The following is a 27,489-nucleotide window of genomic DNA, read 5'->3' as shown; positions in this document are numbered from 1 at the left end:
TCTCTCTCTCTCTCTCTCTCTCTCTCTCTCTCTCTCTCTCTCTCCCTCTTATCATCGACTTATTCTTCCAACATATGACTAAACTCCTCTTTTCTTTCTTTCCTTCTTCCTCCTCCTCGTTTTTTTACCTTTCATTGAATTTCTATTTTTACTCGTTCAGTATTCTCGCATTTCACATATTCCTCTTTTTTTATCCCTCTTTTCCTATTTTTACCCCGCATTAATTCTCCTTCTACTCTTCCCGTTATTTATCTTTTTATTAAACTACTCCTTTCTTTTTTTCCTTCTTTTCTTTCTCCTCCTTCACCACCAGTACCACTTCCTCCTCCTTCTCCTCGTCGTCGTGGGTGCAGTACACTAAGGAAGACGTGGCGGGGTCGAGGAAGGAACGCAATCCAGGACACATTGATTGCCGATACTGAGCCGAGCTGGTGAGGAGGCTGGTCATGCGACGCTGGGGTTGTGGTGGTGGTGGTGGTGGTGGTGGTGGTGAACAAAGACTAAAAAGAAACACTACTGGTGGAAACTGCGCCTCCTGTAAATCCTGATCTTTGCGTGAGAGAAAGTAGTCGTTAAAAAGAAGTTATTTCCAGATAGATAGATAGATAGATAAATTGATAGATAGATAGATAGATAGATAGATAGATAGATAGATAGATAGATAGATAGATAGATAGATAGATAGAGAGAGAGAGAGAGAGAGAGAGAGAGAGAGAGAGAGAGAGAGAGAGAGAGAGAGAGAGAGAGAGAGAGAGAGAGAAACGGATTCGACATAATAACCGTCAGAGATATTTCAAAAGACTGTCAAAACATAAAAAAGTACATAAATAAATAAATAAAGAACTACTGGTCGCTAAAAACCACTCATTCTCACCTTTATATATAACATAAACCTTCTATTGCCTTAACCAGAGTGCACTCTTACATTAAATAAATAAATAAATCTAATCTTAGACAATTAAATGAGAGTAAAGCAAATCATGATGTTGCAAAGAAGAAAAGGAAGAGGAAGAAGAAAAAAGAAGAAGAAGAAGAAGAAGAAGAAGAAGAAGAAGAAGAAGAAGAAGAAGAAGAAGAAGAAGAAGGAGAAGAAGAAGAAGAAGATTAGGAGAAGAAAATCAACAATAACAACAACAACGACAACAACAACAACAACAACGACAACAACAACAACAACAACAACAACAACAACAACAACAACACGAGAATGACATATGCCAACGAAGCCAATATTGACACGGATGACGGAGGAGGCAGAAAAAGACGTCACATCACCAATACGGGAGACAGCGACCCGTGAATGCCTGAGGGAGGAAAAGATCACAGTGACAACACCACAACAAATGCAACAACAAATACCGGCGTGTGTGGATACTTAGGGAAGGAATTGTGGGTGAATAATTGACTCACAGAAAAGTCACGGGTAAATATCACTAAACTGTTTGTTTTTAAATATACTGGAATATTGTCATAGGAAATTTTTATAGTGAGAATGCTATGAGCGTAAAAATAAAGGGCAAATAATGAGGAAGAAGGATATGATAAATTAGAGAAAGGAGAAAAGGAGGAATAGAAGAAAGGAAGGATGCATGTTATCGGAATAAGAAAAGAATAATTAAAAGGATTATCTGAGTACGATGAGAGAGAGAGAGAGAGAGAGAGAGAGAGAGAGAGAGAGAGAGAGAGAGAGAGAGAGAGAGAGAGAGAGAGAGAGAGAGAGAGAGAGAGAGAGAGAGAGAGAGAGACAAACAGACAGACAGACACTCGCACAGAGAAGGGAGAGAAAGGAAGAAGAAGAAGAAGAAGAAGAAGAAGAAGAAGAAGAAAGAAGTCCCGGCTTGGCAAATAGTTCTTCTGCCGCAAACTTCGTGGGTCCGGTGAAAGACCAAAGTTTTCAACAACCACCAAGTGCACCCGAATCTGGACCCGAACTCGAGCCGGGAGAGGCAGAGAGCGGCGGCTGATTAAGGCGGCGTCACGGGAGGCACGACGGACGCCAGACGGACGACACAACTTTGCCTTCACTGCCAGAAAGTGAAGAACGCGGTGCCTTTTATGGAGTGAGACAGAGTGAACTGGAGAAAGAGACGGATGCGAGGTGGAGGCTGTGGTGGTGGTGGAGGTGGAGGGTGAGGCTTGAGGTGGAGTTTGAGGAGGTGCAGGTGGAGATGGAGGAGGAAGTAGAGGTGGTGAAGCGGGAGGAAGCGGAGAGAGAGAGAGAGAGAGAGAGAGAGAGAGAGAGAGAGAGAGAGAGAGAGAGAGAGAGAGAGAGAGAGAGAGAGAGAGAGAGAGAGAGAGAGAGAGAGAGAGAGAGAGAGAGAGAGAGAGAGAGAGAGAGAGAGAGAGAGAGAGAGAGAGAGAGAGAGAGAGAGACAAAAACTTCCAAAAACAAAACACAAGCTAACATTTCACCACAAATAACAAAACCCACAACTTTTCAACCAGTCAGGAACCACAAACACTCCCTCAAACTTGATCTGCAACCCGCCTGCAGTTCTTACTTCACTTACCTTACACTAGAACACCCTTTCAGTCTTTTAGATCACCGCCTACCCGCCTCTGACACGTTACTACACAAGAGAAAGAAGAAGAATGAGAACTAACAGTCAGATCACAAGAGACACTCATAGGGAGAAAGAGAACCAGTAGCAGCAGGAAGAGGAGGAGAAAGTGAGAAAGATCACCCTTACAAGAGAGAGAGACACGAGTACAAAGCGGCAGGTTCCGGCCACTGTTCTCGCCCCAATTGAGTCACAAAGGCTGTCAGAGGGTGATGCGGCCTTTATTGTGTCAGATGTGATAGTGGCGATACTGTCTTGCTTCCTTACGGCCCCGCGTGGCATGAATGGAGCAGAGACAGAGACAGAGAGAGAGAGAGAGAGAGAGAGAGAGAGAGAGAGAGAGAGAGAGAGAGAGAGAGAGAGAGAGAGAGAGAGAGAGAGAGAGAGAGAGAGAGAGAGAGAGAGAGAGAGATGCAATATTACCATGAAAAAGTTGTCCTTGTTCCCCGCCACGTCGAGAAACTTGTCACTTCCTCACTTACATGAAAATGGTGGTGCCAACGTGCCTATAAATTCATCCCACGGCAAGTCTTCGCGAGGTGAAAGGAAGGAAGGAATGAATGAATGAAGGAAGGAAGGAAGAAAGGAAGAGAGGATGAGCGGGAAGGAGCGTGAAGGAAGGAAGACATAGAGAATCACAGGAAGGAAGTAACAAAGACAAAGAGACACGTTAGTTGGTAGAGGATAAGATTACAACACCTCCTCTTCCTCCTCCTTCTCCTCCTCCTCTTACTCAGTCATGATACATTTATTCCGTCAAGAACATTAATCTTGTATGTGTTGGGTTCACGCTGCGCTCTACAAAAGGCGACTGGATCCCCATTACGGCCCTGGTTGGCAGTGTGTGCGAGGCTGTAGGATGCCCGCCGCCCCGTTCCCTCCTCGGGCCATTCCTCACGATTACCGAGGCACGCGAGGAAGCCGAGGTGATGAATAGCCTGGTTTGTGTAGGTGAAAAGGCAGTGATTTTGCAGTGTTCCTCCAACCGTTCGTCTATCTATCAAAGTATGTTCAGGTAGCTTCCTCGATTAATCTTTTGAGGGTCTGTGTGTGTGTGTGTGTGTGTGTGTGTGTGTGTGTGTGTGTGTCTATTCCACTCCCCCATCCCCTCTCTCTCTCTCTCTCTCTCTCTCTCTCTCTCTCTCTCTCTCTCTCTCTCTCTCTCTCTCTCTCTCTCTCTCTCTCTCTCTATCTATCTCTCTCTCTCTCAAGGTCAAGATGAAGCTACTACCATTTCAAGCTATCGACAAACTTTAGGGCTCTCATCCTCATCATCATCTTCCCCTCACCACCACACCCATCACTGCCACCATCACCACCATCACCACCATCACCACCACCACCACCACCACCACTACCTGGTAATGTATATCTCGTCAGTATATTGAATTATCGGTTATCAGCTTCCCTCCCTTCTTCCCCTCTCCTTCCATCCCTCACTCCTTTCTTCCTTCCCTCCTTCACTCTTCCTCGTCGCATTCCACCACCAAGTCCTTTGGGAGCAGCTTTATCTTCTAACTCCTCCTCTTCTTCTTCTTCCTCCTTCAGGTTGGAAATTTAAACAGCTCTCAAAATTCAAGTGAAATGAATGTAGGTGAACTCAGCATTCCCCTACGGCAGTACAAGCCCTTGCAATTTATCATGGGCTCCGGGGCCGCTTCCCTGAGATCCACAAGGGTCCAGCGACGCCCTCCGGAAACTTGGTAGGATTTAGACTCGCCTCCTGAAACCCCGAGACCTCATTGCTATAGATATGAAGACACTGTTGCTGTTATATTCTGAGGAGGTAAATATAAGCGTTTATTTCTCATTACCGCTATGACCGACGCCTCCACTAAGGAACTGTCAGGTGTTATGAAAAGATTGATGCGGACTGAAGATAATGAGAAGAGGAGGAGGCGACGAATAGAACGAAGAGGAGAGAGTAAGGTAAGAGAAACTGTGTAATAATATCTCTATGGATCGAAAACTGATGAAGTCTGTAGGTAATGAGTACAGGAATAGAAGATTAGAAGGAAGGAGGAAGGTTAGGTAAGGATCGAAGACTGATAAGGGTTGACGGTAATAAAACGAGAGACCGAGGAAAGGACGAGGGATAAAGTGAAGTAAGAAAAAAAAATATGCGTAAGAGAGAAGAAAGGATAAGGCAACAGAAATGGTAATAACTCTATGGAATGAAAAGTCTGATGAAAGTTGAAGATAATAATGAGAAGAGCAAGGAACGCAGGAAAGAACGAAAGTAAAGTAAGATAAAGTGAAAGAATACGTAAGAAGAGAAAAGGATAAGGTGAGAGAAAAAAATAATAACCACAGATCGAAAAGAATGATGAAAGTTGAGGGTAATAAGAAGAACAAGACACGCAGGGAAGACGGTAACGTAAGGTAAGGTAAGTGTAAGGGGAAGGATACATATTAATTCCATAGACTGAAGTCCAGGAAGAGGAAAAACATTGCGTTGACACAAAAGGATGAACGAACAGCAGAAAACCACTGATCCTTACGAGGCTGTTTGGGGCAGGAATGAAACAATGGAAGGAAAAAAAAAAGGGAGAGGAAGAAAAGTGACTAAGTTATGAGTGAATACAATATGGAAAATTAATCAAGATATGAATGTAAAAGATGAAGGTTAGGTTAGGAAAGGCAGATAGGGCAAACAAACAAACAAACAAACAGTAAGGGAAAAGGAAAATGACTAAATTATAGTTGAATACAGTGAAGATAAAAAATAAGTCAGTAGATGGATACAAAAGAAAAAGGTTAAGGCGGGGCAAACTGAAATAAATAAATAAATAAACAAACAAATAAACAGTAGGGGGAAAAAAGGGAAGTGATTGAATTATGGGTGAAGAAAATGGGTAAAGAGATGAATAGAAAAGATAAAGCTTAGGATAGATTGGGAAGAACAGACTGACAAGGAAAGAGAGAGTGAGAGAAAATAAAAACAATCGCGAGAAAAGGAAAGGAACTAAATAATGAATGAATGAGTCGGGATACGAAAGGTCAACAGAATCGACATCCCAATATGGACGAAAGTGACTGAGAATAAGTATGAACTCGTTGAACCCCTCCTCCTCCTCCTCCTCCTCCCTCTCCTTCTCCTCCTTTACCTACTTCTCTCGCCACGTCCTCGCTACTCTCTACGAGCCTCAAGAGGGAGCTTCTGAGGGCGTCCCAAGCCTCAGAATGTCCCGGCCTGACGCAAGGGGCGTAAGTGTTCCCTTGGTAAATGCATAATGGCACTGAACTCTCTCTCTCTCTCTCTCTCTCTCTCTCTCTGTGTGTGTGTGTGTGTGTGTGTGTGTGTGTGTGTGTGTGTGTGTATGGGTGTAGTTTCCAGGTGCGGACAAATGAGAAGGACGAGGTGAAAGATGAGTGTAAGGAGGAGGAGGAGGAAGAGGAGGAGAAGGAGGAGGAGGAGGAGGAGGAGGAGGAGGAGGAGGAGGAGGAGGAGGAGTAGGAAGTGCGGAAGTGTGAATCGGAAGGAAAACTGGAGGAAAGGAAGTGAGGGGGAGACGTGTGTGTGTGTGTGTGTGTGTGTGTGTGTGTGTGTGTGTGTGTGTGTGTGTGTGTGTGTGTGTGTGTGTGTGTGTGTGTGTGTGTGTGTGTGTGTGTGCGTGCGCCGTGGTGGAAATGAAGAAGGAATAGGAGCGTGAAAGACAAGGAGGAGAAGGAGAAGAAGAACGAAGAGAAAGAGGAAGAGGAGAAAGAGGAGAGAAAGAGAGAGAGAGACAGAAGAGCATAAAGAAGGAGTCAAAATGTGAAAGTCAGGTAAAAGAGAAGAGATGAGGGAAGGGTCGCGTGTAGTGCAAAGGAGGAAGGAGAAGGCTGATGAAAGGGAAATGTGAGGAACGAAGGAAAGAAAAGCGAATGTTCTTTATAACTATGAAAACGCAGTGCGGCAAGAGAGAGAGAGAGAGAGAGAGAGAGAGAGAGAGAGAGAGAGAGAGAGAGAGAGAGAGAGAGAGAGAGAGAGAGAGAGAGAGAGAGCGTGTGTGTGTGTGTGTTTAATCGACCGCTTGTTTGTCTGTCGGTCAACCTCTCTGTGAGAATATCTTAATATATGTGTGTGTGTGTGTGTGTGTGTGTGTGTGTGTGTGTGTGTGTGTGTGTGTGTGTGTGTGTGTGTGTGTGTGTGTGTGTGTGTGTGTGTGTGTGTGTGTGTGTGTGTGTGTGTGTGTGTATACGTATTTATGAATAACCATACATGCATAACTCTTATCATTTAAAATTGCAAAATACACACTAACACTGCCTCCTCTTTCCTCTCTTCCTCCTCCTCCTCTTCCTCCTCCTCTTCTTCTTTGTAACCTAACACAGCGACACACCAAAATACTCCTCCTCTTGTTTGCTTCCTCTTTCCTCCTTCCTTCCTTTCTTTGTGTGTGTGTGTGTGTGTGTGTGTGTGTGTGTGTGTGTGTGTGTGTGTGTGTGTGTGTGTGTGTGTGTGTGTGTGTGTGTGTGTGTGTGTGTGTGTGTGTGTGTGTGTGTGTGTGTGTGTGTGTGTGTGTGTAGGCCTTCAGAACACCCTTGAGCATTTTGTGTACACACGCTCCTCAGTTTGAAGCAAGAAGCGAGATAAACTGAGAGGCAGAAAAAGAGAGGAAAGGAAGAAATAGGTGAAGAGAAACGTGGGGGAAAAAGAAGGGAAAGGAAGAGACAGGAGGGAAAGGGTGATAAAGAGTAAGTGGAGGAAGAAGAAGAGAACATGGGAGAGGAGAGGAGAAGAGAAAGAGAAGTGGAGCAAAGAGAGAACAAATATGAAAGGAAAAGTTACAGTTGAAAGTTTAAGTAAAGAAGAATAAGAGGGAAGGATGAAAGAAGAGTGAAGTGGAGGAAGAAAATATGAAGAAGAAGGAAGAGAGGGGAAGATAGCGAAAGCAAGACGAGTAGAGAGAAGGAAAGGGGAGCGAAGAGAGGATTATTTGACAAGGAAGGAGAAGAAGAAGGAATGAGAATGAATAGAAAGGGGAAGAAGAGGGGATGACAGGGGATAGAAGGGGAGGAAGAGGGGATGAGAGTCGATGGAAGGGGATGAAGAGGGGAAGATTATGGAAGGAAAGAGGGTACAAGGAGATGATACGGGGAACAATGAGGACAAGAGAGGACAGAAGAGGATGAGGAGAGGGGAAGGCATGAGGGGATGGAAGGGAGGAGAGGAAGGAAGACCGGAAGGTAACCTAGAAACAATGATGGAGGAAGACTTGAAGAGGAGGAGGAGAAAGATGAGGAGGAGGAGGAGGAAGAGGAGGAGGAGGAGGAGGAGCAGGATCAGACAGTATTAAGAGTTGTAGAGCGAACAGTAACGAGTAAAGTTGGAATAGAGAAGAGAACAATCAGCTCCTCTCTCTCTCTCTCTCTCTCTCTCTCTCTCTCTCTCTCTCTCTCTCTCTCTCTCTCTCTCTCTCTCTCTCTCTCTAGCTGTAGTTTTCATCATTTCCTATCATCTTCCTCTTTTTCTCTCTTTCTCCTCCTCCTATCTCTAATGAAATAAACCAACGGGAAATCGGAGAAAGAAGAATGGGAGAGAAAAGTGAAAAAAAGAAGGAAGAAGAGAAATGCGAAGACAAGGTAAATGAAAAGAAAGAAGACAAAGGAGACGCTGATGATGAAGGGACACACACACACACACACACACACACACACACACACACACACACACACACACACACACACACACACACACACACACACACACACACACACTCAAACGAAAAAATGTCAAGAAAAGACGGACTTGCTTTTATATAAATGGAGAGAGAGAGAGAGAGAGAGAGAGAGAGAGAGAGAGAGAGAGAGAGAGAGAGAGAGAGAGAGAGAGAGAGAGAGAGAGAGAGAGAGAGAGAGAGAGAGAGAGAGAGAGAGAGAGACTATTTATACATCCTTGCAATTTAATGAACCAATCATCTAAAAGACAACGAAACAAAACGATACCGATTTACACAAAGCCTTTCACTCGTTCACACTAGCTTGGCAGATAATCCCCACCCATTTCCACTCCAACTCAACCAATCAGCTGTCTCGGGAAAGAAACGAGGGCAGGGCTAATCTATAAAGTTAGATAATGGGAGAATCGGATGAACAGAATAGCGCAATATGTTGTTGTAGTAGTAGTAGTAGTAGTAGTAGTAGTAGTAGTGTAGTAGTAGTAGTAGTTTAGTTAACCTGCATGCGATAGATCATTTATCAGTGTATAGTAAATTTGTAATAATTCTGTCTGGTATTCTATCAATTAAGTCTTGCAGGTCAGCAGGCCGGCCAGTGAACTCCGCCTCTACCACATGCTACTGGACACACTCAATTAGCTTTCTCGTGTCTAAACTGCAGCTAGATAAGTCAAAGGTACGTAATTTTCTTTTTTTCATTTTTTCACTTGCTTACGTTCAATGGTGTACAAGGAAACGAACACAAAATAACGAAGAGAAGCTGAGAATGAGGGAGATTCTTTGGGAAGATATTGCTTTTACTACTACTGTTATTATTAAGGCAACAATAACAAACACTACTACTACTACTACTACTACTACTACTACTCCTCCTACTACCACTACAAGCTATGATAAAAGAGAATGGAGACGAAAAAAAGTGAAAGGTCAAGTCTGTATGTAGGTGTGTGTGTGTGTGTGTGTGTGTGTGTGTGTGTGTGTGTGTGTGTGTGTTAAAACTCGCACACTTCCCACTTTCTTCCAGGCCAGTGAGATGCGATAAAAGATTTCACGCCAGAATACCACCATCTCTTCACCACCACTACCACCACCACCTCTTCCTCCTCCGCCTCCTCCGCCTCCTCCGCCTCAGAGTAATCCAGAGTTCCCCGGAGGCCTCCAAAGACCCACGTTGCCCTAGAGGTCAGAAAAAAAATCACTGGGGAATTTCAGATAATTGAATTATTTTTCGATATGGAGAAGTGTCACGTGATGGATGAGGGTTATCTTTAGTGGCGACAGAGAGACGGATATCGTGGTTAATTGAGGCAGAGAAGGAGGAGGAGAAGGAGGAGGAGGAGGAGGATAAAGGGTGCCAGAGAAAGTGAGTAAATAAATAAGGGAAAGACAGACCACAGAAGTGACGAGGAAATAAATTTACACTCAGTGATAATTATATAATCGTTTCGAAATGATGATGCGCTTTGAGAGAGAGAGAGAGAGAGAGAGAGAGAGAGAGAGAGAGAGAGAGAGAGAGAGAGAGAGAGAGAGAGAGAGAGAGAGAGAGAGAGAGAGAGAGAGAATTAAAATACAAGAACATAAATAAATAAGAAGAAAACTAATTAAAGCATGAAAGAGAAAAGAAAAAGAAGAAAAATAATAAAATGAAGAATTAAATAGAAATAAGAAAAAAATATGGAAGGAAATAAAAAACTAAAGAAAAGAAAAAAACAAAGAAAATGAAAAGAAATAATACAGAAACAGGAAATAACCACTGGTCTTATTTTGTCCTGCTATTTTGTCAAGTCTTGCCGCGGAACACAAAACCTGGAGGAGGCGGCGAAGGGAAGGAGGAGACAGACGATTTTGTTCCCCTTCCTTCCTTTCCACCTTGCCTCTCACTTTCTCACTCCTTCCCCTTTTCATCCCACTCCCTCCCACATTTCGTTCTCTTTCCCTTTATTTCTTATTTTTTAATTTCCTTTTTCCTTCTTTTCTCCCTTTTCGTTTTTTTTTTCACTTTTTCTTCTTTTCATCCCAGTCTCTCTCGCTTCTTTGTCTTTAATTTTTTATCTTTCATCTTTCTTTTTCTTTTTTCCCTTCTCCTTCTGACTTTTCTTTCCTTCTTTTCATCAAGGTCTCTTCCATTTTCCTTCTCTTTCTTTTTAATTTTCTTTACCTTTTCCTGTTTCTCATCTTCAATTCTCTTCTTCCTTTTCAGTTCCCCATGAATTTATCCTTTCTCTTCCTCTTCTCTCCGTTTTCTCTATTTCTCTATACTTCTGTTCACCCTCTCATCTTCTCTACATTCACTCCTTGCTTTCCTTTTCTTCATTTGCATATATTCCTACTTCTTCCCCCATTTATATTCACCACACACCCTTCCTCCTTTCCCTCTTATCTTTTTCCTTCCTCTCTACGTTCTTTTTCACCTTTATTTTCGTGTTTCTAGCATTCACTCTTCGTCCTCTCATTTTCTCTTTTCACTCCCATATGCTCCTCCTTTCTCTTCCCATTTCTATTCAGCTTACATTCCAACTCCACAACGTCCTCCTGCTTCTCCTACTCGTCCTCTTCCTGCTTCTCCTACTCGTTCTCCTCCCGTTCTCTCCTAAACTTTTTCCCTTCCTTTCATCTCAGCTCTTCTCTCCCTCCACGCGCCTTCAAGGATCTAAATCTTAAATCAATTCATAGTTTCTCTATAACATTCTACTCATACCTCGCCTTGTCCGCTCTCGCACATTCCACTACCTGTTTCATAGCGTCTCTCTCTCTCTCTCTCTCTCTCTCTCTCTCTCTCTCTCTCTCTCTCTGCCATGTCGCGAGGAAAGGAAGGAAAAAGAGAGAGAAAAAAAGAAAAACCATTTTGAGGGAAAAGAAAAAACAGTACATGAGAATCCCAGTACTCTCTCTCTCTCTCTCTCTCTCTCTCTCTCTCTCTCTCTCTCTCTCTCTGCTACGTCGCGAGGAAAGGAAGCCACTGAGCTATGTAACGTGCTCCCTATTTCATCAAAGGACAAGGGGTTTTGAGAGTGAGCAGGGTGGGCGGGCGTGGGTGGGCGTGGGTGTGGAGGGCATGGGCGTAAAGGAGTGTGGGAAGGGTGTGGGTTCGAGTGGAGGGGGGTGTGTCTGGGGGGAGAGGGTTTCAGGAGGAGTATTGGACAAGGTTCGGACGATTGCAAAACCTTTCCTTCATTCCTACATTCCTCTCCTCTTTCCTCCTCCCCTGACTCCAAACTATTCACCTCTCTCTCTCTCTCTCTCTCTCTCTCTCTCTCTCTCTCTCTCTCTCTCTCTCTCTCTCTCTCTCTCTCTCTCTCTTGTTGTCTATTTCCTTTCTTTTTTACATCCCAGTTTATTCTTACTTTCTTTCCTTCTTTTCTTTGTTTTTGAGAGAGAGAGAGAGAGAGAGAGAGAGAGAGAGAGAGAGAGAGAGAGAGAGAGAGAGAGAGAGAGAGAGAGAGAGAGAGAGAGAGAGAGAGAGAGATGATATTATTAGAACACGTTTGCAGAAAATGATAAAAATAAAATAAAAGAATAAAAGGAATGGAACTCAAGAAAAGAATAAAGATAAAGGAGACAAAGATAAAAAAAATAGAAAACACGGGTGAAAGAACAAACTGAAGGGGAATGACAGATAAAAGAAGGGAAAAATAAATAAAATAACGAGGGATGATTGAAGGAAGGAAGACGATGAAGAAAGGACGGAAGGATGGAGAGCGGAGAGAATAAAAGGAAAAGAGGAAGAAAGAAAAGGAAGAAGGAAGAAAGAAAAGATCGTCAATTGATGAAGAAGGAATGTCGTATTGAATAATTGATGAAAGATGAAGGAGAGAAGTAAAAATTCTTTCCCTGATTAGAAGGAATAAAAATCTTTACCAGTCCCCCACACACACACACACTCTCTCTCTCTCTCTCTCTCTCTCTCTTAAGATCCTCTTCTCTAAGTGCGTAAATCGGCTCACCCTCAGAGTCATTCGGCGCAGGTGTTAACAATCCCAGGCAGTAAAAGCGTAACTCGGCTCGCTTTAGGAGTCATTTGGCGCAGGTGACAACACTCCCAGCCAATCAACGCCTGGATATTTACGGGGCATTCTTTGGAGATTGCCAGCGATTGGAATGAGAATATGAAATAAATATAAGGATAAATGAGACAAAATGAAGTAACGGATTATGTTAAATGTTATAAAGTCTGTGTCAAAATCACGCTTCGGGCCTTTTACGGTGCGAGAGAGAGAGAGAGAGAGAGAGAGAGAGAGAGAGAGAGAGAGAGAGAGAGAGAGAGAGAGAGAGAGAGAGAGAGAGAGAGAGAGAGAGAGAGAGAGAGAGAGAGAGAGAGAGAGTATTCTTCATCTACATCATTACCTTGTCGTGTGAAAGTCGTACCTGCCTCACACCTGACTAGATCTACACCTGTCTCACACTTGATTACCTCTACAGACACCTGCTTCACACGCTTGTCTAGCTACCCACACGACTACTTCATACACCTGACTCTACTAACACCTAACTCACACATGCTGTCATACATATACGCCTGTCTGGTTATACAATACAAGTACCTGGTAGATACACTCACAACTTAAACACCCTTACACTCCTACACACACACGCACTCCAGCATAGCACAACACAACACACCTTGACGCAACACACTCTGTTCTTATTAGTATTTAGTTCTTTCGCGTTCCCAGGTAATTTTTTATTTATTTTTTTATTTATTTTACCTCAAACTCAACAATTTGTATTTACCAGTGTTCACCATCTCAGTTTTTTTTTTCCTTCTTCTTTTACATCAAACTGGACTACGAAGTGTTACGCAGACCACTTGAACCTCTTGCGTCAGATCGATGTCACAGGAGAAAATGGTTGTCCTCCTCCTCCTCTTCCTCCTCCTTCTCCTCCACTTCTTTCCTTCATTCCTCCACTCCACTCCAAGGATATTGAACACTCCTCTTACTCTTCTTCATATTTCTCACTCCCTCCTTTCCTTCATCCCTTGCTTCCTCTTCCATTCCTTCCGCTTTTTCTCCTTTCTCCATTCCTACTTTTACGCTGTCCCCGAAGTCCCATGCTCCACTCCACGGGTATTGAGCACTCTCCCTCCTTCTCCTCCTTCTTCTTCTTCTCCTCCTTCAGTCTTCCTTCCCTCGTCTACCTCCATAAGGCTGATCATTTTCGTCCTCCTTGCAAACCTGCCAATCTGTCACGTCCTGGCCACGTCATTACCTGAAGGGTCCGAGTCTCGACAACACTAGTCTTCCTTCTCCTCCTCCTCCTTCTTCCTCCACCTTCCTTTCTCTTTTTTTTTTTTCTTCTTCTTCTTCTTCTTCTTCTTCTTTTTTTCTTCTTCTTTTTCTTCTTCTTCTTCTTCTTTTCCTCCTCCTCTTTCTCCCTTCACCTTCCTTTCTCTCCTCTTCTTCCTCAACCTCCCTCCACCTTCCTTTCCCTCCTCCTCCAACAGCAGTAACCTATCCTCCTTCCCTCTTTCTCCCCCTTCCCTCTTCTTCCTCCTTTCCTCTTCCTCCTCCTCCCCCTCCTCCACCTCCTTCAGTAGCGACTCCCTCAGTACTTAAACTGATACTTTGATAAATGAGAGAGAAAGGAGAGAGAGAGAGAGAGAGAGAGAGAGAGAGAGAGAGAGAGAGAGAGAGAGAGAGAGAGAGAGAGAGAGAGAGAGAGAGAGAGAGAGAGAGAGAGAGAGATGTAACCGTATACAAATAATGTTAATTACAAAAGCATATAAAAGGTACAAGGGCAACACACACACACACACACACACACACACACACACACACACACACACAAGGACGTGAAATGACCCGATATGTTAATGTTACGCTAATAATTGGAAAGACTTGTTGGGAAGGGGAAAGAAAAAAAAAAGAGAAGGAAGAGGAGGAGGAGGAAGATGAGACACGGAGAAGATGAAAAGAGCTGTCAAATAAAACAACAAATAAGGAAAGGAAGAGAGAAGATGAAGAGAGGGGACACATAAAGGAGGAAAGAGGAGAGAAGTAAAAAGCTACATTAGAGGGAAGGAGGAGGAGGAGGAGGAGGAGGAGGGTGAAGAATTATTGTTATGGAAGAAGGCAAGTGCTACACGCAAGAGGAAGAACAAAAAGAGTGAGAGGTAAACGAGGGAGAGGAGAGAGTGAAAGGAGAGATGTAAGAGGTAAGAAAGAGAAGTAGGGAGAGAAAGAAAGAGAGAATGAAGATAAAGGAATATGGAAGATGGAGACAAGAAGGAAGGAGGAATGAATTAAAAAACAAAGGGGTAAAAATATGGAGACGAAATGAAGGGAGATACAGTCAGAGGAATCAAGAAAAGTGAGTAGAAGCGATAAAAGGGAAGGAAAAAACAAGAAAACATTAAAAAGGAGAAGAAAAAAGAAGGAAAAGCAGGAGGAAGCTAAAAAGACACAAAAAATTGCAAAAAAATCATGAGATAGACAACGAAAACGAGAGAGAGAGAGAGAGAGAGAGAGAGAGAGAGAGAGAGAGAGAGAGAGAGAGAGAGAGAGAGAGAGAGAGAGAGAGAGAGAGAGAGGTAAAGGTAGATGAAGAAAGGCAGCAGGAGGCGGGGCGAGGATCGATACCACCATATTGGGCTGGTCAACAGGAGTGGCTGCCCGTAGCAACAACCAATTATTTACATATTGAATGCCTCCTACTGCTACGGAGGGACAAGGAAGAGAAGAAGGAGGAGGAGGAGGAGGAGGAGGAGGAGGAGGAGGAGGAGGAGGAGGAGGAGGAGGAGGAGGAGGAGGAGGAGGAGGAGGAGGATGAGGAAGAGGAGAAGGAGGATGCTCGATCTTTTTAATTAAGTGGCTGTAACTGTCTGTTTGTGTGTGTGTGTGTGTGTGTGTGTGTGTGTGTGTGTGTGTGTGTGTGTGTGTGTGTGTGTGTGTGTGTGTGTGTGTGTGTGTGTGCGTTATTTCACATCACAGGGGCTTTCTTCGACAAATATTCTAATCTCTCTCTCTCTCTCTCTCTCTCTCTCTCTCTCTCTCTCTCTCTCTCTCTCTCTCTCTCTCTCTCTCTCTCTCTCTCCTAAGTTCTCTACGCCCCATTAAGCCCCCTTCCCTCCCCTCCCAGACCCTTTCCGCCGTCCACTCCTCCGTGACCCACTAAGTTGTTTTTCACACCTTTCGATACGTCAAGGTCGCCCTTATTGATGTCTTCCAATTTCCATTTATCAACACACACACACACACACACACACACACACACACACACTGGAAAGATAAATAAAATCGCGCTGTGTTATCATTAATTAAAAGTGAATTTTTCTCTATATATTTTTCGTTCCCTGTCATATTTTTTTCTTTTATTCTGAAAACCACAAATGCAATTGAGGCCTCGAGGTGAAAAACATCCTCACGCCTGCACCCTTTGATGTCCTCGGCCGCTGCCCACTTCTCTCTCTCTCTCTCTCTCTCTCTCTCTCTCTCTCTCTCTCTCTCTCTCTCTCTCTCTCTCTCTCTCTCTCTCTCTGCCTCGGGTGTTTTTCAGCCCTCCCGATCAGACTCAATAAACCGCTCTATTGAAATATGAATTATAATTGAACTTGTTTCCAATTATTTTTGTTCACACTTTTCTGTCCGAACTTTCCGTGTTTATTTCGTGTGTTTGAAGACTCGGTCAGCTGGAATTTTAAGCATCATCATCATCATCAACACCAGGGAAACCATCACCATCATTGATTTACTCACTTTAATTTAACTTTATTCATTATTCCTCTGTGTCGTTTACGTAGATATTCATGTATAAGAATGAGGAATACATCTTTGAGTACTTTATATGGCTTGCCTATAGTAATAAAACTGTCTATTGCAAATTTATCTAGAGTGTCTATCTACCTGTATATCAGACCGGCAATTTCACACGGAGCGGCCCAGACAAAGCACCACACCTTCACACACACACGTCATTCACACCCTTAACCACGTCAACCTCAGATATAGAGTTTATAATATAGTTCTGAAAAATAAAGCCACTGACAGAACAGTAATCAGGCGGTTCAAATATTCCAGTGCGTGTTGTTTTAATTACTCCTCAGTCGAATCGTCTAGCGTTACTGAAATAAAGCAACGAAATGCCATACTTCTCAAAACACCTGCTCTTTACGTACATCAAGGAGAAAAAAAAATATATATAAAAAAATGTTAAACACTTACTGAAAAGATAGCCATAACCTCAAGTATTTCCTCTGTTATCCTACTTTAGACTTACAGCCATCATTCCCTCCTCCTCCTCTTCCTCCTCCTCTTGAAAACAAAACACCTAAACAGAAGCATCCCCACGTGCCGCGTCTTATACAGCGAATAAAAGAGTGTAGCGTTATCCCCTTTACCCAGAGCGCTTGCCCTTGTTCTCCCCTCTCCTTCCCTCAGCAAGCCTTCTCCCCCTCGCCCCCGGCCTTAACACATGCGAGGGGCCGGTGGTAAAGCTGTAACTCACAAGAGGGAAAGGCGGCGACGGAGGGAGGGTGAAGATGGAAGAGGCGAGCTGAAGAGGCGAAGGGAGGCCGCTTGATCGAAAGGGAGGGGGAAGGCGATATCAGGCTATTTCCAGAGGAGTCATTAGCTGGTGCTGCCGCCGCCGAGGTTGTGTGAAGGGAGAGAGAGAGAGAGAAAGAGAGAGAAAGAGAGAGAGAGTGGAAAAGATAGGAGGAGGAAAGGTGATGAGGACGATAGATGAGGAAAAGGGTTAAGGAGGGAACGATAGGGAGATAAAGGAGGATGAAGACGATAGAATGGAGGAAAAGGGGTTGAGGGAAGATAGGTGTGAGGGGTGGGGAAAAGAAATAGGACTGAAAAAAAATATGAAATGAGAGAGAGAGAGAGAGAGAGAGAGAGAGAGAGAGAGAGAGAGAGAGAGAGAGAGAGAGAGAGAGAGAGAGAGAGAGAGAGAGAGAGAGAGAGAGAGAGAGAGAGAGAGAGAGAGAGAGAGAATAGTACAAGAGGTAAAAAAAAGGGTTATGCATAGAGAAAAGATGAATAGAGAAACAGAATGAAAATTAAGAAAAAAATAAACAAGCAAAGAAAAAAAGAAAAAAAAAACACAAAGTAGAAAAGGTGGGAGGAAAAAGCATAACATTTCGATTCCCTCCTTCAGTGTTCACGTTAATCAGAAGTTCATTTGACCACACTGCTCCTCCAGGTCTTTGGTTGCTGCCGCTGCTGCTACTACTCATCACACTGGCTTAGGACGCGTGACTCGGACAAAGAGAAATGGAAAGCCAAGGTCAGGCGAGTAAAGGAACCCCAGTGACTATGTTTCAAAGCTCAATAAAAAGAAGAGGGTGAAAAAAAAGTAAAAAAAAAGGAGGGTGAAAAAAGTAAAAGAAAAGGAAGGTAGAAAAAAAAAGCTTCATGTGCATTCAGGTTAAGTGTTTTGGGTGCTTTTAAAAGACTTTTTCTTATTTTTTCCTTTAAGTTCTCTATCATCGAACTTCAAACACGATCCCTTATGCCTCTTAACCCCCCTCTCTCTCTCTCTCTCTCTCTCTCTCTCTCTCTCTCTCTCTCTCTCTCTCTCTCTTCCATAGTTTTAACTTCGAACCCTATGAACTAAGAGGCGTCCCATGTTACTTATCCCCCATCAGAGTAAAATCAGATGGTGAACCCAAGCTGGTGTGCACGAGGCGGGGCGAGACGCTGACCCGCGGCTGTGAGGGAATGTAGGTGGTAATGAGAACACAGTATTCTCTATGACGACTTCCTAATCCGAGCAGTAAGTCGATCGCCACGTTGGCCTCATAAGGGAGAGCTAGACTTTGCAGGGGACTTTACGTTAGGGCATGACCGGGTGCTGAAGGGACGCGATAGGGACAGGAAGGGAACAGGAAAGGTGAAGGGACGAACGGAACTACTAGTGCGATGCTAGTGTTTGTGATTATACATTGGGTTTAATATGTTAGGCAGACGATTGCGCATCTTAAGTGTGGGTACAGGTGTTAGGGGTAATGTGTCGGGGATATGGGTGTCGTGAATGACGGAGGAGCGGCGCGGTTGGTGGGTTTGGGACGCGGCGATTTGGAACAACTTTGTAGGGGAAGATTAATACTGTCAAAACGAAGCGAGGGACAAACCTGATCCCGATCGTCGGTGTGACTGAGATCAGCTTAACTACCATGGGTTCCTTCAAGCAGTGTTTGTAACAATGTGATATTGGATGTCTTTCTGGTGTCTTATGGCAGAAAAGTGTCTATATTTCCACAACGGATAATTTTGTCCTCCCTGGCCCTGACAGCCATGGGAGGAGAGTGAGCGTGTTGCACTAAGCCATGATGGACCGGTCTACTGGCAGTCCTGCCGGAGTCACTGTGTGGAACATGAGGGTGGCAAGGCACGGCAGCAAGGTACACGGAGCAGTGAGGGAGGCGGTACTCACGTTTGGCACAAGTTGGTCGGTGGAGCAGACGCGGGTCACCTTGTTGCGGTTGAGGTGTTTCTTGACGAAGCGCTCAACGTCGGCGTTGAACTTCATGAATAGGCAATAGGCAATGTACAAAAGGAACATGACGAGAGCCTCGTACCAGTACACATTGTTATCCAAAAAGCACACCACCAGCATGAGCAGCGCTATGCTGTAGAAGGTCACGTCGCGGAACAGCGGCCACCACGTCAAGTCTAACACCGTCTTGGAAAACAACACACACATGCCGATCACAAACAAAATATTAAACACAGCCGAGCCCACGATGGTGCCGATGCCCACGTCGTCGAAGCTGATGAACACGCCGATGACGGACGTGAACAGTTCCGGGGCAGAGCCGCCAGCGGCCATGAACGTGGCGCCGGCGACGTCCTCTGAGATCTGCAGCTTCTCTATGATGACGTCAAGAGCGGGCACAAAGAACTCGTCGCACACGATGGCGAGGGCCACGAACATGTATATCATGCCCAGCACATGGAGCAGGATGGCGCCCTTTCTCCGCTCTTCCAGCGTGAAGAGGTCGGGCGGGAAGAGCGGGTCATCGGCGGGAGCAGACTCATTGGCGGGCTCGGGGGAAGTCTCAGGAACCTCACTCTGCTCTGTTGAGGTCGCCTGGAGGAGGGATCTTGAACCCGCAGAGAGCCGGATATTTCGAGGGGATAAGTGTCGGGAAGCGTAGGGTGGGGATGGCGCCCCCTGCAGCAAGATGGCGGCGCCCACAAAGCCGAAGGTGAAAACGGTAACCCCTCCCAGCTGCAGCAGGCCGTGCCAGCGGCGACGCCGCCGGAGGGGCGCGTTTCGAGGAATGGCTGTCATTGCATGGGCGGCGGCGGTCACTGTTGGAGACGAGGATACGTCCCCGCCGGGCGTGCTCTCACCATCATGTCCTGCAAGGAGAAAGAAAACACCAGTTAGAAATGAGTTGAGGCCCGCATTCTGCAGCGGCGCGGCTTGTAGACAAACAACCATGAATTATGACTGGTGGGCCATTTGCCTCTCATTTATCTTGTAGCCCCGCGATGCAAAGGGAACGGCCACCCGGCCATACGATGGCTGCCATCGACACAAGCAACACGCGAAAGAAATCTTATACTGAACTTTAGCGTCCAATGCAGTAAAGAAAAGACAAACAAACATGAAAGTGCGCTCTTTATGATAACCTGATTACTTTTCAGCCAGCAGGCAGCACAACACCTTTCAACTGGCGGTGGATGGAGGGGGACGGGTGGGTGGTGGTGGTGGTGGTGGTGGTGGTGGTGGTGGTGGTGGTGGTGGTGGGGGTGGTGGTAGGCTGCGGCGGCCGAGTCCCCCTTCCCTCCCCCTTCACCGATGAGGGTCAGTAGCGTTATTTATTATTTACAATTACAGCCATTATTCCACGTCCAGCACACATATTATTTTACTTTTGTTCCTTCGAATGTTAGAAAATCCCTAAAGTGTCATAACGTCGCTGTAACAGTTACGTCACCCGCACCTCAGCAAACTCGTCCATTGCACTTCTATGAAACTCTGCCACAGATTTCCACGAAGCCTCACGTAAGAAATGCAATATTCTTATTCTTCACTGACACAGCAGCACTATTTTCTAGCGGTCTTCAAACGAGTAGTCTTCTTAGTGTGATGGAAACGTCCACCAGCAACACTGTCCTTTAGGAAACTGCCTCACTTTATGCCACGACAGTTATCGTTTTGGCGTTTATGGACCGTTTCTCTCTCTCTCTCTCTCTCTCTCTCTCTCTCTCTCTCTCTCTCTCTCTCTCTCTCTGACAATCCGACACTCCCAAACGCCTCCTCCTTGCCTCACACAGTTCTTCCAGGGCAGGGTGGTGGCATTCGCTTGACGCCCAGCTGTCGCCCCATCTTGCGCCCCTCACACACTGCCGCCACTCACTGCTCGCTGCTGTTCACCAGTTGTTGCGACACATCACACCTTCATTGATTCCCGCACCAGACTGTCACCTCCCCGCCGTGGCCACTGCAGTGCTTCCGTTGCCGCCACCACCGCTACCACAACGCACGCACACACACATACACACACACACACACACACACACACACACACACACACACACACGTAGAGTCGATAAAAAAGATCACTACTGACCTACTTTCTGACAGATTTTTTTCAGTGTTCGTAGCACAATCAGCAACTGTATCAAGAAATGTGCACTTTCCAGAACATACCTTCCCTCACTTACACACCCACCCACCCACCCACCCACCCACTCAGCCACCCACCCACCCACACACACACACACAACGCACTTACACTCTACACGTATCCACCTTACCACCAGTCTCCCCGCCCGTCACAAGCACACAAACACACAAAAACACACTCACACCCACACACCCACAGCTACACAAACACTTATCCACACATACACACAAAGTCACTGTCCTCACCTAGCGGCACTGTCCTTTACGGCCGGAGAGCGAGCGAGCTGGCGGGCGAGGTACTGTCGAGGCGGCTGCACCGGCACCACTGAGCGGCCAAACCACTAGCAACTATGGCACTGTCATCACTATTGATCAACCACCTCAATCGCTTTCGCCCCCAAGGTCATCATACCCTCTTACCTAAAACCTATCTAATTCTGGATCCCCGCTCTTGCATGGGGTCTGTGGGGCTTTATTTAATTCCAAGGCAGCTTTACGCCATTAATGTTACAGGAATTAATGCCACGACTCCGCCGCCGCCGCCACCACCAGCGCCTCTTCTCCCACTCCTCACTCTCCTGATCCGCCACTATACCACGAACTCCTGCTGCCTTTCCACTCCTATTTCTTTGATTCCACTGGCACTTTTTCCTCATCACACAATCAAGGCCTCTACTCTACAGACACCACCAGCATCTCCTCTCCTCCTGCCTCTTCCACTACACCATGGAGCTTTGGTGCCCTTCCACTTCTATTCCTTCACTTCCACATGCTCCTTTTTCACGCTCCCCAACTAGGGCTTCTACTCTACTGGCTCCACCTGCGTCTCCTCTCCCATTACTCACTTCCACTGCACCCTCACTTTTGGTATCGTTCCACTCCTTCTTTTTTCCCTTACTTCCACATGCGTCTCATCCACATGTCTCAGTATACAACATCCAACAATACCTATTCCATCCAGCTATCTCTTCACCGCTAATGCTGTTCATTTTTCCACGTTAACTCAACACCAATACCTTCCAATCTCCACCCTTTCACCAGCCTCCATTCAGAATTACCACGATAACTCACACCAGCAGAGACAAAAAAAAAAAAAAAAAATCCAATAAGAGAAATTTTCAAATCACACGGAAAACTATGCGCGAGACAAACTTACAAGAAGCAAAACTGTACGTCAGCAGATTTTGTGATTATCGGGTGCGGAATCCTGGTAAAATATTTCTGTTCACCCTTTACTTTACTCGATACTTTAGGATTCCCAGAGTCGTAAAAGTCCCAAGATTAGTCGGAGTCTCAATCGATAATGCCCAGGAGATAAGACTGAGCCGAAAAGTTGGTTGGTTGGCGGGGAAGGGGACAGAGGAATCCAGCTCGGGGCCAGGCGGGAGGGAGATACTGATGGAATATTCAATGCTAACTGCTATGTTTTTTGCGTGTCTCCTGGGGTTAGATATTGTTTTGCTGCTGGAGAGCTCTATGACGATCTGAGGGTCACTGAGGTCTTTTTTAATGGTCTGCTTTTTTTTTTTTTTGCCTGCCTGTCCGTTTTAATCTCTCTCTCTCTCTCTCTCTCTCTCTCTCTCTCTCTCTCTCTCTCTCTCTCTCTCTCTCTCTCTCTCTCTCTCTCTCTCACGCACACACACACACACACACTTTTCCTCTTAAATAACCTTCACCTGACAGTTTCCAGCCTCTCTGTTCAAACTTCATCAGCCATTCTGTCAATTTGTCTCTCTCTTTCTAAAAAAAAAAAAAGAAAAAAACGACAGATGCAAAAAGAAATATAAATACTGCTTCTATACGAGCGCATGCCGCGGGTCCCGAAACAATGAAAACACCAAAATATACAAAACAAGAACAATAGACGAGCTGAACAATTACCTCTGCTATATATCTGACTCTTTTCCACTGACCGTACGGAGAGAGAGAGAGAGAGAGAGAGAGAGAGAGAGAGAGAGAGAGAGAGAGAGAGAGAGAGAGAGAGAGAGAGAGAGAGAGAGAGAGAGAGAGAGAGAGAGAGAGAGAGAGAGAGAGAGAGAGAGAGAGATTTTACTACTAGATATTGTTTGTTTCTCGCAAAAAAGAAAAAACTCTCTCGGGAAGAAAGTAGAGGAAAAATATTAGTAGGAAGTGAAAAAGATGGAGAGGAAAGAATGAAAGAAAAAGAACGAAAGCAGGATGATACGTAAAGAAAATATGACGTGAAAGAGGAGTGAAGTGACGGATAGAAAGAATGGTAAAAGGAAAAGAAGCAAAGGAGGAAGGAAGGTGGGAGAAAATATATAAAAAAAGGAAAAATGTGTGAATGAAAACAAGACGCAGATTGAAGAAAATATGACGTGAAAGGAGAATGGATGGGTGGAGAAACGAGGATAAGAAGAAAATGGAAAAGAAGGAAGGAAAATAGGAAGGAAAGAAGGGAGATAATTAACAAAAAAAAAAAAAAAATAGACGTATATGAACAAATCCTTAAGTGAAACCAATAAAAAAAAATAAAAAAAGAAAAGCAAGAATGAATACATCTACAAAAATAAATGGACAAAAGAGAAAAGAAAAGGATAGATTAAGTGAAAGTACTCTCTCTCTCTCTTTCTCTCTCTCTCTCTCTCCCGCTCGTGATCCACCTCCATCTCCAGCCTCCACCTCCAAAGTTCTCTCCAGATCATAATCGGATTAAAATTTGTCAGAGGAGAATATCCAACGCTTAGGTCCCCGTGGAAGGCACACTGATTCCCTCAATGGCTCAGAAGTGGAGTTTGGATGCGCGGGGTGCGAAGTGGCGGGGCGGGAGTGTGAAGGTGAGGGACAGGAGAGGAGAGGACATGGGGGAGGTAGTGGTGGCGGTGGTGGTGGTGGTAGATAATGAGGGGAAAATAGTCAATGTAAATGGCAAGGAACACCAGAGTTAATGATGGAATAGAGCTAATAATAGAGGAAGTGTTGGTGGTGGTAGTAGTAGTAATAGTATAGTAATAATAATGATAATGATGATGATGATGATAATGATAATAATAATAACAACAAGAGCAACAATAACAGCAGCAACAATAATAATAATAACAATAATAATAATAATAACAATAATAATAATAGTAACGATAATAAAAATAATAATAATAATAATAATAATAATAATAATAATAATAATAATAATAATAATAATAATAATAATAATAAGAAGAAGAAGAAGAAGAAAAAGAATAGGAAGAAGAACAAGAAACCAGGAGAAGAAAGAACAGGAACAAGAACAAGAACAAGAAAAAAAAACAACAACAACACAACGACAATAAAGAAGAAAAGAAATCTGCGTCATTATCTTCACGAGAATATAAAGACTATCTGGCAATCTTTATTCTCCCAGACGGAGGACGCGCGAAGATTAGCAGGAATTGCCAGTGGGCGTAAGAACTTGAAATTCGTGCGTGAGAGGACTGGGGAAGTGCTCGTCAACTCTGTGTAGGCGACTAACAGGAGGCCTTAAGTGTGACAGGAATCTAAGGGGAAGGTTAGTCAGTTAGGAAATTTCATATAGGGACAGAAAGGCATAGATCGATACAGAAATGGGTAATGGGATGGTGCAGGAAGGGAAAAGGGTTGTGTATGTTGCAGGGCTTTGGTGTGGCAGGAGGCTGAGAGAAGGTTTAGCTAGGTAGAACATTACATACTGGGAGGGAGATTTGGTAATACGTAATGGGAAGGTATGGGACGGGGAGGAGGTTGTACAGCAGATGTAAATGGTGAGATGGAAGGCATCAAGGCACGGAAAAGATGGGGACTGCAGATAGTGAGATTAAGGAGAAGATGTTGGAATACCAAGTGTTCCGCCTCTTAATCCCTTTCTCGGAACGATAGAGCAGTAAAAAAAAAAAAAGCAAAGGCGAAACTGCGATATAGGAAGAGAGGAAGCAACAATGATGAATAAAAGTAAGGTTAAATTGTCATATTCACAGCTTAATCCAATAGGGGAATAATAATGTCAAAAAACTAACTGGCTCACTCATAATACAGTGATCCTTGTCTGGTAATGCTTTGTAACACGAACGCAACAGTATTTCCTGAATAAAGCCCGAGTCCAGAGTCCCGAGGCAGGACAACGCACAACACGTAACTGTTGACCCTTAAGGGAACACCAACGCACTCTGTACGCGAAACACTTGTATGACAGCACGCCAGACAAATACTGCGACCCCCAGTGGCAAGGGAACAGGAAAACACAACCATAAAACGCTGCAAAACACACAAAGTTATCAGGTCACTTCATAAACTGCATTGGCTTGTGCATTTGGGAATCACTGCTCGGGTCCGGACTTTTTGTGGTGTGGCGCTTAAGAGGCGGCGTCTTTCTCTTCCTTTGTATTTACTACGATGCCCAAAGTGTGTTTCCATTTGTGTTAAAAATGTGTGTGTGTGTGTGTGTGTGTGTGTGTGTGTGTGTGTGTGTGTGTGTGTGTGTGTGTGTGTGTGTGTGTGTGTGTGTGTGTGTGTGTGTGTGTGTGTGTGTGTGTGTGTGTGTGTGTGTGTGTGTGTGTGTGTGATGTGTGAGAGAGAGAGAGAGAGAGAGAGAGAGAGAGAGAGAGAGAGAGAGAGAGAGAGAGAGAGAGAGAGAGAGAGAGAGAGAGAGAGAGAGAATGACACAGAAAAAAATATGTAAAAGTCTGCGGTTACACCCTGTCGTATTTCACTATCTCCCCCGCTGCCCCCCACAACACGGCGCCACCTCAATCACTCCCGCCAAAACACACAAAAAAGTTTAATAACAAAATCCTCTCCAGTTGTTCTCGAACGCCCTTCACTCTCCTCCGACCTCCTCATCCGTCTCTCCACACCATTATCTTGTTCCAGACCACAGACTCAGGAAAAGCGAACGTGAGCAAACACTCGGTGAAATGTAAGCAGCTAGGGAGGGAGGGACGAAGAGAGCAGGGAGGAGGGTTGGGTGGGGAAGGTGAGAAAGATTGAGGGGGAGAGGAAAGGTGAGAGGGAGAAAAGAGGGACGGAACTCAAGAACGGACGTGAAGGGAAGGTGTGGAGTAGGTTCACCACTCTCCGTGTCCCTTGCAGTAAAAGCCTAAGACAATAAAGGGCAGGAGGGAGCGCCATCAGAAAGTGCACTTCAGGACCTTCTGTAGATCCTGCGAGCGTCTGTCGAGGATCGTATCAGAGAGGTGATCTTTTCTTTACGCCACACACACACACACACACACACACACACACACACACACACACACACACACACACACACACGAGTATTTTACCAAGAAGTCGTTGCTTTAAGTGGTTGGTTCGCGTAATGGTAAGGCTCTACTTCTGCTGTCTGACCTTTTCTTTCTGCTTTTCATTCTTGTCTTATTTTCTTTAGATTCATTCACCTCCTGTTCCTCCTGCTTCCCCTCCTTCTCTTTCTTGATATGGTTAGTTTTCCTAGTGTATTTTGTCCGACAACAACAACAACAACGACAACAACAATAACAACAACAACAACAACAACAACATCAGCAACATCAATAACAAGAACAACAATAACAACAACAACAACAACAACAAACTACTACTACTATTCATACTACTACTACTCCTACTACTACTACTACTACTACTACTACTACTACTACTACTACTACTACTACTACTACTACTACTACTACTCCTACTACAACAACTACTACTACAACTACTACTTCTACTACTACTACTACTACCACTACTACTTCTACTACTACTACTACTACTACTACTACTACTACTACCACTAGTACTATAACATAAATAACATCCCAACTATAATACCTATTTATGAACATGATTTTTCAATTTATGTTTCTCAATATTTCAATAATGTCAAAAAAAAAAGAAAAAAAAAAAACACACACACACTAATCGACCCAACACATAAATCTGAGTCGAGATAACACTAACACACACCCACACTCACACCTACACACAACCACACACACACACACACAACAAGCTCTGTGCTTCCCCTCCCCTGACATATCCCGGTTGGCTGAGGTTCCTTTCCCTTACGTCCGCCTCCTCCAGGACTGAAAATAATCGACTCCACGTAATTACTTTACACTGCCACGCCGCACCAACTTAATAATAGAAAATCTCTACCTTCGCCCAACCCTCACGTCCTTCCTTGATACTGCATTTCAGCCACAAAGGTCAGCTGGCTACGTATGCTTCCCCTCAGGCTGCCACGCGATCCCACACACACGCCACCGACCCTTCTATGACTACCTGAAGGCGAGGGGACGGAGAAGGATAAAGAGGGTGTAGGAAAAGAGTGTGTTCAGACCAAAACATATTGAGTTCAGGTCACAAGCAGAACAAGGAAGGCTATTTTTTGTTATGCTACTTCGGTGGTGAGGAAGTGTCTGGTATACTTGTTCTTATCGAGAGTAAGGGAGGACAGAAGCTTGCTGGACTGTTCGGTTTCCTTATAACACAGCTTAAAGTAATGCCACTAATGCCAACTGCTACTTCCAGCACCATTACTGCAACGGATACCACGACAACAACAACAACAACAACAACAACAACAACAACAACAACAACAACAACATCAACAACAACTACTATTACTACTACTGCTACTACTACTACTACCACAAGAAGAACAACAGTACTACTACTACTACTGCTACTGCTACTAGTACTACTACCACAACCTCCATTACTAC

General features: G+C 44.6%; 1 protein-coding gene across 22 annotated transcripts in view; it reads right to left on the bottom strand.

The window, feature by feature from the left end:
* The window catches only part of LOC135093175 (sodium/potassium/calcium exchanger Nckx30C-like), a 352,301-nt gene that overhangs the window by 95,064 nt on the left and 229,748 nt on the right, over window positions 1-27,489 (bottom strand). For 9 of the 22 annotated variants that reach the window (XR_010263241.1, XR_010263240.1, XR_010263243.1 and 6 more), the window contains one exon: window positions 18,602-19,533. Coding sequence is in view for 3 of the 22 variants with exons in the window: in XM_063992125.1 (XP_063848195.1) it covers window positions 18,602-19,462 (861 nt within the window). In the remaining 19 variants the exon portion in view is untranslated. Of the gene's footprint in view, window positions 1-18,601; window positions 19,534-20,537; window positions 20,560-21,052; window positions 21,171-27,489 lie in introns of those variants that run through there. The other 13 variants (XM_063992114.1, XM_063992121.1, XM_063992118.1 and 10 more) reach the window with 9 other exon arrangements.

The sequence above is a fragment of the Scylla paramamosain genome, chromosome 42 (assembly GCF_035594125.1).
Source record: "Scylla paramamosain isolate STU-SP2022 chromosome 42, ASM3559412v1, whole genome shotgun sequence".
In the NCBI taxonomy this organism is placed as follows: Eukaryota; Metazoa; Arthropoda; class Malacostraca; order Decapoda; family Portunidae; genus Scylla; species Scylla paramamosain.
The sequence above is the reverse complement of the archived record's forward strand: the minus strand, read 5'-3'. Positions and strand labels throughout refer to the sequence as shown.